General features: G+C 46.5%; 1 protein-coding gene across 1 annotated transcript in view; it reads left to right on the plus strand.

Annotated features, from left to right (window-relative positions):
• LOC140208483 (NACHT, LRR and PYD domains-containing protein 3-like) overlaps positions 1-11,419 on the plus strand; it is a 67,641-nt gene extending 56,222 nt beyond the window's left edge. The window contains 5 exon segments of the mRNA XM_072277171.1: positions 8,055-9,792; positions 10,349-10,435; positions 10,591-10,717; positions 10,719-10,759; positions 10,906-11,419. Coding sequence (XP_072133272.1) covers positions 8,055-9,792; positions 10,349-10,435; positions 10,591-10,717; positions 10,719-10,759; positions 10,906-10,993 — 2,081 coding nt within the window. The 3' untranslated portion in view covers positions 10,994-11,419.
• The last annotated feature ends 2,572 nt before the right edge of the window (positions 11,420-13,991 follow it).

The raw sequence follows: 13,991 nt of genomic DNA on the forward strand, positions 1-13,991 counted from the left end.
AACATTTGGAGACGTATAATATGTGGTGTGCCTCAGGGATCTGTTCTGGGACCCCTGCTCTTCGTGACTTTTATAAATGACCTGGATAAGGAAGTGGAGGGATGGGCTAGTAATTTTGCTGATGACACAAGATCGGTGGTGTTGTGGATAGTGTGGAGGGCTGTCAGAGGCTACAGTGGGACATTGATAGGATGCAAAACTTTGCTGAAAAATGGCAGATGGAGTTCAACCCAGATAAGTGTGAGGTGGTTCATTTTGGTAGGTCAAATAGGATGGCAGAATATAGTATTAATGGTAAGAGTCCTGGCAGCATGGAGGTTCAGAGGGATCATGGGGGCCGTGTCCATAGGACACTCAAAGCTGCTGTTCAGGTTGACTCTGTGGTTAAGAAAGCATGCGGTGTATTGGCCCTCACCAATTGTGGGATTGAATTCAGGAGCTGAGAGGTAATGTTACAACTATATAGGACTCTGGTCAGACCCCACTTGGAGTACTGTGCTCAGTTCTTGTCGTCTCACTGCAGGAAGGTTGTGGAAACCATAGAAAGGATGCATAGAAAGGATATTGACAAGGATGTTACCTGGTTTGGAGGCCATGCCTTATGAGAATAGGTGAACTCGGCCTCTTCTCCTTGGAGCGACGGAGGATGAGAGGTGACCTGATAGTTGTGTACAAGATGATGAGAGGCATTGATCATGCGGATAGTCAGAGGCTTTTTTCCCAGGGCTGAAATAGCTAACACGACGGAGCACAGTTTTAAGCTGCTTGGAAGCAGGTACAGAGGAGACATCAGAGGTAAGTTTTTTTTTTTTACGCAGAGTGGTGAGTGCGTGGAATGGGCTGCCGGTGATGTGGTGGAAACGGATACGATAGGGTCGTTTAGGAGACTTCTGGATAGGCATATGGTGCTTAGAGAAATAGGGGTCTAAGGATAAACATAGGTAAATTCTATGGTAAGGGCATGTTTGGCATGGCTTTGTGAGCCGAAGGGCCTGTATTGTGCTTTAGGCTTTCAATGTTTCTATGTTTCTGTTTAAGTGAAGAAACAGCTGTTTCCACCAAAGGTTGATATTGTGTAGGGCCATATCGTTGTTGAGGCAAGGAGATTTGATTAGGTAAATGGTGGCACCATGATACAGTGCACATTAAGGCACATGGAAAATGTTTGCTGGAAGGAGAGTTTTCACAGGACAGCATGAGGAACAACACAGAGAGTTGGGGAGTTTCCTGAAAGGGATCACACCTCTCTGGGTCCTGAAACGACAGGACCGCCCACCGGAGTCAGTATGAAGAAGAGGGAAATCTGTAGTTGCGAAAATCAGAGAAATAACTTCACTGCGAAAGGTGAACTCATTTCCCTACCGCCACCGAACCCCCGGAACAGCCCTCACCCTAAATCAGTTTTCTAAATTCCCAAGATCCTACAGGTTATCATTTGTAGAATTGGGAGTCCATTGAAGTTCTTGTCACAGAATAACAATGACAGCATCCTTTTAATGAGAAAAGCAGGTAACATCCTAACTAGTCCGTTCAACCCCAAAGGACCATATGAACCCCACTCTGTTCACATCTGCACTCCTTAGTTCAAACACTGCTACAGTTTTCCAGTTTAATTTCCCACTCTATAATCTTGGGAAGTCCATCAGGAGACAGTGTTAGTGAGGGCGAGATGGGGACAAAATCCTCAGCTCAGTCCACAGAAGCTGAAATTCATGTGTGACGGTGTTGTGTGATGGACATTGTAGAAATGTAAGAAATGGGAATTAGGACAGAGAAACCGAGAGTTATGGGATTGTGGCAAGGAAGGTGCAAACGACTGAAAATGTCTATTAGTAATACAGCAATTCATTAAATTGTGACCGTCTGGATGAGAAGCTCACTACATCCGTAAGCACATTGTGTCTATGAAAATGAAGCACGGAGCAGTGTATGGGCTCAATAATTTGTAAGCCTTCATAATCGCAGTTTGAGTTGGATCACTCAGCTCCGCATTTAGCAGAGGAAAGAGCGAAGGAAGACAGTTGTCATAAAACATTATTAATCTTACATAACCCCATGTTTTATCTGATTATTTGAACGTCTTGAACAGAAACGTAAGGAATCTCGGCCAGAACCCTGGTTCAGTCTCTCTGATTTCCAAGAACAAAATCCAAAGTTGTTAATTTTCAAATAGGATGAGAGATAGATGAATCAGGTATTTTTCAAACTGCTCACGTCTCTGTCACCTTTATTAATGCTTTTCCAGTCCATGTTCTGGCAAGAAAGCTCCTCAGTTTCCCTGCACCATGGACTTGGTAAGTCTCTACAATTTGCCTACAAACTTGTTCTTCACTGTTCTTCATATTTTTGCCGTGGGAACAGACACGGCGGTGAAATTCTAACACCCATTTCTGAATGCAAACCAGATTCTCTCCCAGATTATTGAAGAACATCATTTCCACTACTGTCATATTCTCTAAAGTAGCAGTTTCATCAATCATTATTTTCCTACGCTCCCTATCTCACCTGAATACATCAAGTAGAGAACCCACACACCCCAAGCAGGTTCTGACACTCTGTGACACCCTACACACCCCGAACAGGTTCATGACAGACTCTGATATCCGACACAACCCTGACAGACTGCGCGACTCCACACACTCCTAGCAGGGTCCCGACATATTGGATTGTCAGAATGTTTATTCATTTCAGTTGATGCTGCCTGTCTTCCCGAGCTCCCCCAGCATTTTTTGCATGTTGCTTTGGATTTCCAGCATTTGCTGAGTTTCTGGTGTTTACGCTTTGGAAAGTTTGTCTTCACCTGTAGCGTAGCTGCAAGTAACTGTTCCCACATTTCATCCAGACCCTGTCTTATATTGACATCTATCTTCCGCTAATTCAGGATCTCAATACTAGGGACATCGCCATCCCTTTCCATAACTGAGACAGATGGCCTCTATATCCAGAATGCTCTCCACTGACACTCCAAACACTTGTTCAACTACATTATCTTCTGGCTAGTCGGGTCGAAGGAAGATACACGTTAGGTTAATAAACCTCATTTTAAGGCCGGTGGGGCAGAGTAGATGAACATTATGAGATGGTTGAGTCTGAAGTGATTAGTTCACTGGAGAGTGTTGTGGCCCAGGCAGTTGGACCTTGAGAGTTGCTCAGCACATGTGATGTTACGACGACTTGGTTCAGAGAGACAGAATTGGCAGCTGGATATTCCAGAGATCCGATACTTCCCATTTGAGAGCACTCAGAGAGGACATGCTGGGTTGTTCAAGTACTGAGGCAATATGGGAAGAGCTCAACAATGAGACAGATAGGAACACTGATGTTTTTTTTTACTAAACATCCCCCAATAGTCAACGGGGGATAGAGGAACTGATATGCAGGCAAAGTCTGGAAAGATGCAAAAGCAGTAAGTTTGTTGTAGTGGGCAATTTTAACTTCTCATGTGTTTTTGAGGACCTGAAATATTCTGCCCCAACTTTCCTTAGAGCAAGAATATTTTATGAGCCTCTATGGCGAGATTTGCTCTTGGAAAATTATGTGTATAGTCCAATAAGAGGAGAAGGCATACTGCAGCTGGTAGTGGAACGCGAGCCTGCAAGGTTCTCGGGTTTCACTTGAAGAGATTTTCGAAGCAGTAAGCACAACAACAGCTCGGAGATTGTTCTGAAAAAGAATATGTCTGCAGCTCATGCAGTATTGGGCTATGGGGAAGTTATACTGCGGGAAGGCAGAATAAATGGTAGCGTTTAGATTGGGAGCAGCTGTTATTGGGCAAATCGCAATCTGGCATGTGGGTGTCGACTAAATATCAGCTGATGAGAACTTGGGACGGGTGTGTTCCAAAGGGGATTAAAGTCAAGGATGGAAGCATTCTGGAACTTGGCGAGAGATATTGTAAGTTTAGTCAGAAGGAGAAAGAAAAGAAAATTACACCAAAAGACCATAAGATATAGGAACAGAAGTAGGCCATTCGGCCCATCAAGTCTGCTCCTCCCGTCAGGCATGGGCTGATGCAATTCTTCCAGTCATCACCACTCCTCTGCCTTCTCCCCATACACTTTGATGCCATGGCTAATCAAGAACGTATCTATCTCTGCCTTAAATGCATCCAATGACCTGGCCTCCATAGCCACTAATGGAAACAAATTCCACAGATTTACCACTCTCTGACTAAAGTAATTTATAACCATATAATAATCATAGCACAGAAACAGGCCATCTCGGCCCTTCTATTCCGTGCCGAACTCTTACTCTCACCTAGTCCCGCCGACCTGCACACAGCCCATAACCCTCCATTCCTTTCCTGTCCATATATCTATCCAATTTAACTTTAAATGACAACATCAAACCAGCCTCAACCACTTCTGCTGGAAGCTCGTTCCACACAGCTACCGCTCTCTGAGTAAAGAAGTTCCCCCTCATGTTACTCCTAAACTTTTGCCCTTTAACTCTCAACTCATGGCCTCTTGTTTGAATCCCCCCCCCCAATTCTCAATGGAAAAAGCCTATCCACGTCAACTCTATCTACCCACCTCATAATTTTAAGTACCTCTATCAAGTCCCCCCTCAACCTTCTACACTCCAAAGAATAAAGACCTAACTTGTTCAACCTTTCTCTGTAACTTAGGAGATGAAACCCAGGCAACATTTTTGTAAATCTCCTCTGTACTCTCTCAATTTTATGTACATCTTTCCTATAATTTGGTGACCAGAACTGTACACAATACTCCAAATTTGGCCTCACCAATACCTTATACAATTTCAACATTACGTCCCAAATCCTATACTCAATGCTCTGATTTATAAAGGTCAGCATACCAAAGGCTTTCTTCACCACCCTATCCACATGAGATTCCACCTTCAGGGAACTATTCACCATTATTCCTAGATCCCTCTGTTCTACTGCATTCTTCAATGCCCTGCCATTTACCATGAATTTCTTCGCATCTCTGTTCTAAATGGACGTTCTTCAATCCTGAAGCTGTGCCCTCTTGTCCTAGATTCCCCTACCATGGGAAATAACTTTGCCAGATCTAATCTTTTCAGGCGTTTTTAACATTTGGAATGTTTCTCCCGAATTCCGGGGAATACAGTCCAAAAGCTGCCAGACGTTTCTCATACGGTAACACTTTCATTCCTGGAATCATTCACATGAATCTTCTCTGAACTCTCTTCGATGTCAGTATATCCATTCTATAGCCTTATACAGCCTCAACATCACATCCCTGCTCTTATATTCTATAACTCTAGAATTGAATGCCAACATTGCATTTGCCTTCTGCACCACCTACTCAACCTGGAGGTTAACCTTTCGGGTATCCTGCACAAGGACTCCCAAGTCCCTTTGCATCCCTGCATTTTGAATTCTCTCCCCGTCTAAACAATAGTTCACCCGTTTATTTCTTCCACCAAAGTGCATGAACATACACCTCCCAGCATTTTGCCACTCATTTGCCACTTCTTTGCCCATTCCCCTAAACTATCTAAGTCTCTCAGCATGTTCTCCGTTTCCTCAACACTACCCGTTCCTCCACCTATCTATGTATCATCGGCAAATTTAGTCACCAATCCATTCACCACTGGTAACCGGCAGCCAGCCACAATAGGATCCCTTCATTCCCACTCTCTGATTCCTGCCGATCAGCCAATGTTCCACCCTTGCTAGTAACTTCCCTATAATTCCATAGGCACTTAACTTGTTAAGAAGTCTCATGTGTGGCATCTTTTCAAACGCCTTCACCACATCTACTGCATCTCCTTTATCTACTCTGCTTGTAATTTCCTCAATAAATTGCAGTAAATTTGTCAGGCTGGATTTTCCTTTCAGGAAATCATGCTGGCGTTGGCCTACATTGTCATATACCTCCAGGTACTCTGATATCTCATCCCTAATAATCGATTCCAACAACTTCCAAACCACTGATATTAGGCCAACAGGTAGATAGTTCCCTTTCTGTTGCCTCCCACCTTTATTAAATAGCGGAGTAACATTTGCAATGTTCCAGTCATCCAATGCCAGAATCTATCGATTCATTTTTAATCCCTCCGCAATCTCTCCAGATACTTCCTTCAGGACCCGAGTGTGCATTCCATCAGACCCAGGAGATTTATCCACCCTTAGGCTAGTAAGCTTGCTGAGTACCTTCTCAGTCGTAATTTTTACTGCATTTACTTCGCTTCCCTGACACTCTTGAATGGCCGGTGTACTGCAGACGTCTTCCACTGGGAAGACTGATGCAAAATACGCATTCAGTTCCTCTGCTATCTCTGCATCTCTCATTACAATATCTCTAGCGTCATTTTCCATTGGTCCTCTATCCGCCATGGACTCTCTTTTACCCACTATATACATTTAAAAAAAGCTTTTAGTATCTTCTTTGATATTAGTCGCCAGCTTCCTTTCATAATTCATCTTTTCCTTCCTAATGACCTTCTTAGTTTCTTCCTAGCCATTGCTGCTCTGCTGTCCTTTCGGCAAGTATCCCTTTCCAGTGAACTTTAGTCAGTCCCCTCTCATGCCATTGTAATTTCCTTTATTCCACTGATATACCAACACATTATAATTTAGCTTCTCCTTCTCAAATTACAAACTGAGCTCGGTCATATTGTAATCACTATTCCCAAAAGGGTTCCTTAACCTTAAGCTCTATTATTACCTCCGGATCATTGCACAACACCCAATGGAGCACAGCCGATCCTCTAGTGTCCCCAACGGCAAAGCGGTTCTACAAAGCCATCCTTTAGACATTCTACAATTTCTCTCTCTTGAGATGCAGTACTGGCGTGGTTTTCCCAATCCACCTTCATGCTAGGAACCCCAACGATTATCATGACATTGCCCTTCAGACAGGCCTTTCCTATCTTCTGCTGTAATTTGTAAAAGGTCTATGAAGCTAAAGTCAACTGAGTTGTGGAGAGTGCGGATGTTTGCCAAGGAATCTAGCGACATGTAGATCAGTTGCAGATGCGGTTGGAGAAATAGTAGATGGAGTTCAATCCAGAACAGTGGGAGATGTTGTACCTCAGCAAGTTAAATATGTTGGATAAATGTCAGGACACTAATATCATAGATGTATACAGGGATTTTGGTGTCAATCTCCATAGTTCCTTGAATGTGACAACACGTCAGTGAGGACATAGCAGCATATCCCACTTCATCGGGCGGAGAACTGAGAATACGGATCTTTATGTAGCAACTGTGTAAAACTTTGGCTTGGTAGCTGTTGGAGTATGGATGCAATTCTGTCCCACATTACTGAAAGGATGAGGAAGCCTTGGACAGAGTACAAGGGGATTTTACCGGAATGCTGTCAGGATTAGAAATCATCCTGTTTTTCAAAATTTTAATTCCATTTGCATCATAGATCTAAAGCCTCCACTGTGTGCCTCTCGCCACAGATGCTGCCTGTCCTGATGTGTATTTCCACACATTCCCGTTAGGAGACTTGCGGTTGAAGATCTGCAGTATCTGCTGGAGGAACTGAATGAGTTGTGCAGCATTTGTGGTTATGTAGGGGGAGGAAATTATCAACATTTGATGTAGAAACGATGACAGTCCAAGATGCTTGCCAAGACGATAACAACGAGCCCCCCCTCCCCGATGTACAGGAGCTGATCAACATGCAGCAGTTATTTTCATAATCGGGGGGGGGGGTGGTGGTGTTGCAGGAGCTGTGATTCCCTGGCCTGGTCCTTGGACAGAATGCCGACTACACTTCTTTCTCTCTCCATACGCCACAGCAACACTGGAGATAAAAAGTTTCTCCCACAGAAACAATGATAGCTATGGCAGTAGTGGGAGGGTGTCCAGTCCGGGACTACCAGGGAAATACTCACCTTCACAGCACAGTTAATGTGGAACGTGACAGTCTGCTGTTTATGTACGTTATGCCTCTCTGTCCATTCTGTCTGTTAACCAAATTTACTTTACTGTACGAATATCCATTGATGAATTCCATGAATGCAAATAGCTTTGAGCTAACTCTTGTGTACTTTAATACTGAGTTCTGAGTTGAGGCATCTAACAGTTTGGTCACTGTCTGTTCCCATGGAAGATGTTCAACAGAAACACAAGGAGACTCTGCGGGCACAAACTGAAACACTGAGAGTGAACACGATCCTGATGACGGAGAAGGTGGAGGTTTTCCAGCTGGCTGATCGATACGCTGAGCTCACGATCATTTCTACTGTTCGAGATCGGACACTGGTGGAACATGAGCTGCTGGCAAGAGGCAGAGACCACGAGGAGTGGAAACAGAAAAATCTCCGTGGAGAGCTGGAAAAAACCCTGACTGAACAATTGTTCCAGAGCAGCTTTTCCCGCAGTTACTCCACATCAGGGAGTTCGGCAGCAGTGGCAGGAGTCGCGGGGATCGGAAAAACAACACTGGTACAAAAGATTGTTTATGACTGGGCCACGGGGAAAATATTCCAACAGTTCCAGTTTGTCTTCAGTTTCAAATTCCGGGATTTAAACTCCATTAACTGCAGAATAAACCTGAAGGAACTGATTCTGGATCAGTATCCTTACTTTGGGAATATCCTCAGAGAGGTCTGGAAGAACCCAGAGGGATTGCTGTTTATATTCGATGGTTTGGATGAATTCAAACACAGAATCGATTTTGCTGACAGTCGGAGAGATGCAGAACCCAAGCACCAGTGCTCAGATCCCGAGTGGTGGTGTGAAGTGTCCGACATTGTGCACAGTTTAATCCAGGGCAAACTGCTCCCAGGGTGTTCAGTGCTGGTGACCACCCGTCCCAATGCGTTACATTTATTGGAAAAGTCAGAGATCAGTGTCTGGGCTGAAATCCTGGGATTTGTTGGTGAGGAATGGAAGGAATATTTCATGAGGCATTTTGAAGATCAGAACGTGGCGGAAGCTGTTTTCAAACACGTGAAGGAGAACGAGATCCTGTACACCATGAGCTACAACCCCTCCTACTGCTGGATCCTCGCTCTGGCACTGGGCCCCTTCTTCACACAAAGAGTCAGGGACCCACAGCGAGTTCCCAAGACCATCACCCAACTGTATTCCTACTATATTTACAACATCCTGAAAAACCACGGCCGTGAGATTGAGAACCCCCGTGATGTGTTACTCAGGGTTGGTCAGATGGCCTTCAGAGGAGTGTCCGAGAAGAAGATTGTGTTTACAGATGGAGATTTGATCAACTACAATCTGCAGCCTTCCCAGTTCCTGTCCGGGTTCCTGATGGAGCTTTTGGAGAGAGAGGATTCTGCCCGGAGCGTGGTGTACACATTCCCACACCTCACCATCCAAGAGTTTGTAGCTGCAGTCGCACAATTCCTGAATCCACATCCAGGGGATATCCTGAAATTTCTCGCTGAAGCCCACAACGCGACAGATGGGCGATTTGAGGTATTTCTCCGTTTTGTTGCTGGTCTCTCCTCCCTAATGGCAGCTCGGGGCCTGGAGGAGTTTCTGGGTCCATTTCCACATGAAACGACCTGCCAGGTGATTGATTGGGTGAAGGAGGAGGTTAAACGCCAGAGTGGAAACACGAGGAGTGCATCTGGTAAAAGGAGTCTCCTGAACACATTGCACTACCTGTTTGAGTCTCAGAATCGTGGACTGGCTCAGGCCGCACTGGGATCAGTGGAAAAACTTTCATTCAGTGGAATGACACTAACCCCGATTGACTGCGCGGTCCTGTCTCATGTCATCGGACACTGTGATACAATAAAACACCTCGACCTGGAGAACTGCCACATTCAGTGTGAAGGAATCCAGCGGCTGGGACCCGGGCTGCACAAGTGCCAGGAGTTGAGGTAACTTGATTTATCTCTCACTCTGAACTGTGAAACTGTCCCATTGTGTTGTTTCAATGTAAAGGGATTTGGGTAAAACTGTGATAAATCAGATTGAGAAGAATTGTGACAAATGCCATCTTCCTTCGTCCTGTGGGATCTCTCTTCCCCATCCCCATTTCTCCTGTGGGATTTCTCTTCCTATCACTTTTCCTCAGGTGGGGTCTCTTCCAGAACTCCCATCGACATTTCCTCATTCACAAATCTTCCTCACTCTGGGACACTCTCCCACCCTTCACCCCTGCCCCTTCCGACCCTCTCACATCAGGAACACTTTTCTAACCATCGGGGAATGGGACAGAATATGTGGAGTTTACGGGGTCACACCGACAGACTAAATTACTGACATTCGGTGAATACCCTGGAGCTGGGCAGTGAGGGACATTGACAGTGATGGGAACTCCGATCAGTGATTTACTGAAGGGTTTAATGTTTCCTGAAATATCCGAGTGAGAGAAATTCCCTCAGGCCCGCGGTTTGAATCACTTTCTTCATCAATTTGTCTGTTTGTGTTTAGCCTTGGGCAGAATGACCTGGGAGATTCAGGAGTGAAACTGGTGTCTGCGGCTCTGAGGAACCCGGAGTGTAAAATACAGAAACTGTGGTAAATACCAGACTGTGGGAGATTGTGTTTACAGTCACTGGGTGTCTGACACTGAACATTAATGTGATCAGTAATTGTGTTACTGATAAACACTGGGGATTTGTACCGTCTCCTGCCTCTATGTGTCCTTCACCTTCACTCTCTCTCATCTCCAGGCTGAGCGCTGTCGGTCTCACAGATTCTGGTGCCGAGGATCTCGTCTCCGCTCTCAGTACAAACCCATCACTGACGGAGCTGGAGCTGGGATCAAACTCGCTGACAGACCGATCTGTCCCCGGTCTCCCGCCGCCTCATACTGACCCTCCCGAGTCTGGAGCAGATCTGGTGAGTGTTTGTGTTAATGTTCAATGTGATAAAATATCAGCGGATCCGCGGGTTTTCTGGTGATATTTGTCTGTGAGTGTTGTCCCCTGTTACTGACACTGTTGTGTGATCTGTTTATTTCATCTTTATTCTCCCATCTGTTTCAGGCTGGGGGCGAATAGGTTCAGTGAGACCAGGAGGAATGAACTGAGATCTCTGCGGGGATTCAGACCCGGACTGACCGTGACCGTATGAACATCTGAATATGTGAACATCCCCGCCCGCGGGATGGGGATATTTTGGCCGATTCCACGCCCTCCCATTTAACACCCGCCCTCGGCTTTAACTCTCGCCCTCCCCTTTAACTCCTGCCCTTACGTTTAATGGCCACGCGCCAGGTTTAATTCCCAACGGTTTTAACGGAACTGGCTCCTGTCTCGCGCTCTGAGTCGTTCAGTGTGCTCCCGTAGTGACGTATTTCCGCCTCCTGTCCACCGGCGCTGCTTCCGCCGGATGTTAGCGCCGACACCCGTTCCCCCCCCCCCATGACATCCGGGGGAATTACACAGACAGGAAGAGCCCGAGGATGGCGGTTTTATTTTTGGGACACCGGTGTTCCGGGGAAGTACTATCCCGGGAGAGCAACACACATCAAAGTTGCTGGTGAACGCAGCAGGCCAGGCAGCATCTCTAGGAAGAGGTGCAGTCGACGTTTCAGGCCGAGACCCTTCGTCAGGACTAACTGAAGGAAGAGTGAGTAAGAGATTTGAAAGTTGGAGGGGGAGGGATGGAGCCAAGAGCTGGACAGGTGATTGGCAAAAGGGGATATGAGAGGATTATGGGACAGGAGGTCCGGGAAGAAAGACAAGGAGGTGGGGGGGGACCCAGAGGATGGGCAAGGGGTATAGTCAGAGGGACAGAGGGAGAAAAAGGAAAGTGAGAGAAAGAATGTGTGTATATAAATAAGTAACAGATGGGGTACGAGGGGGAGGTGGGGCCTAGCAGAAGTTAGAGAAGTCGATGTTCATGCCATCAGGTTGGAGGATACCCAGACGGAATATAAGGTGTTGTTCCTCCAACCTGAGTGTGGCTTCATCTTTACAGTAGAGGAGGCCGTGGATGGACATGTCAGAATGGGAATGGGACGTGGAATTAAAATGTGTGGCCACTGGGAGATCCTGCTTTCTCTGGCGGACAGAGCGTAGATGTTCAGCAAAGGAGAGAATCGTTTTGCTCCCTTTGCTGAGGACGGTGTATTCGGCAGTCTGGGTGATATAATGACGTTAAATTGACAAATCCCTCGGCAGTGACCCTGGATCTGCAGCGATCTCCGACACGGCCCTGAAGTGTGATTTTATAATCATCGGTTCCCCGATGCAAAATGACGGAGAGAAACGGGACTGATTATTCAATCTGTCACTCGTTGTCACCTGTCGGTTAATTGTGTGTGACTGTGAGTGAATCAGGAGCAGCCGTCTCTATTTCCTGAGGAGACTGAGGTCCTTTAACATCTGCCGGATGATGCTGAGGATGTTCTATGAGTCTGTGGTGGCCAGTGCTATCATGTTTGCTGTTGTGTGCTGGGGCAGCAGGCTGAGGGTAGCAGACACCAACAGAATCAACAAATTCATTCGTAAGGCCAGTGATGTTGTGGGGATGGAACTGGACTCTCTCACGGTGGTGTCTGAAAAGAGGATGCTGTCTAAGTTGCATGCCATCTTGGTCAATGTCTCCCATCCACTACATAATGTACTGGGTGGGCACAGGAGTACATTCAGCTAGAGACTCATTCCACCGAGATGCAACACAGAGTGTCATAGGAAGTCATTCGTGCCTGTGGCCATCAAACTATACAACTCCTCCCTTGGAGGGGCAGACACCCTGAGCCAATAGGCTGGTCCTGGACATTTCATAATTCAATGGCATAATTTACATATCACTATTTAACTATTTATGGTTCTATTACTATTTACTATTTACGGAGCAACTGTAACGAAAACCAATTTCCCCTGGGATCAATAACGTATGAATATGACCATGACTATGACTATTTATTTATTCCGGCAGTAGCGACTCAGCTCCGGGCTGAGGGAGGTTGGACTGGCAGAGTCTAGGTGCTCAGGATCTCACCTCCACCCAACCCCCTTTCTGGCTAAATGACCCTCTCCTTCCCAAAGCCCCCCCCCCCCGCCCGATTGAACTGATTCCACTGAGGTCCCGAGTATGAGAGGGTCAGGGGGTGGAATACCGGCGTTAAGCTCCCTCTGCACCGTCCCATCACACACTCCCGGGGTCAGACACAGAGTGAATCTCCCTCCGCACCGTCTCATCACACACTCCCGGGGTCAAACACAGAGTGAATCTCCCACCACACTGTCTCATCACACACTCCCAGGGTCAGACACAGTTTACCGTGCACGGTGTCGGGAATTTTACCACACACGTTTCCTGGTGTCTGTAACCTCGTCCCTCCACGACACTTGGAGTAATAACGCACAGGATCCGGAGATGAGGATGTCGGACCGGTCTCTATTGTTTGCGATATATTTATTATTTGTGATAAACAGTCCGCACAATCGAGTGGGGGGTGGTCGAGAGTGTCTGTCCTATGAGGGGCTCCTGATTGAAAATGGTGAATAGGGAGGGAACGACAGAAGGATTCAGAATGGTCACTGGGGAGGGAGTGAAAGGTTGACTGAAAATGGTCTCCGGGGAGAAAGTGATGGGCTGAGTGACAATGGGCGCCAGGGAGGGGGCGATGGGCGGAATTAAGATGGACGTGGTCGCCTTGTTTCTCATGGCCGACAGGGAGGGAGTGATACACTGACAAGAGAGTGGGAGTGACAGGCAGAGTTAAAATGACCAACAGGGTGGAGGTGACACTCTGATTGAAAATTATCACCAGGGAGGGGGTAGTTATGTGCTGATTAAAAATAGGTAGCTGCAGTAGGTTGATGCGTGGAATGCACTGCCTGAGTCAGTGGTGGAGGCAGATACACTAGTGAAATTTAAGAGACTACTAGACAGGTATATGGAGGAATCTAAGGTGCGGGTTTATATGGGAGGCAGGGTTTGAGGGTCAGCACAACATTGTGGGCCGAATGGTCTGTACTGTGCTGTACTATTCTATGTCTATAATATATAGGCGGCCAGATCGGGAGCACCGGAAGCAGTATATCACCCCAGCCGACTCACAGGTGAAGTGTCGCCTCACCTGGAAGGATTCTCTGTGGCCCTGAATGGTGGTGCGGGA

Source organism: Mobula birostris, chromosome 13 (genome assembly GCF_030028105.1).
Source record: "Mobula birostris isolate sMobBir1 chromosome 13, sMobBir1.hap1, whole genome shotgun sequence".
Lineage (NCBI taxonomy): Eukaryota > Metazoa > Chordata > Chondrichthyes > Myliobatiformes > Myliobatidae > Mobula > Mobula birostris.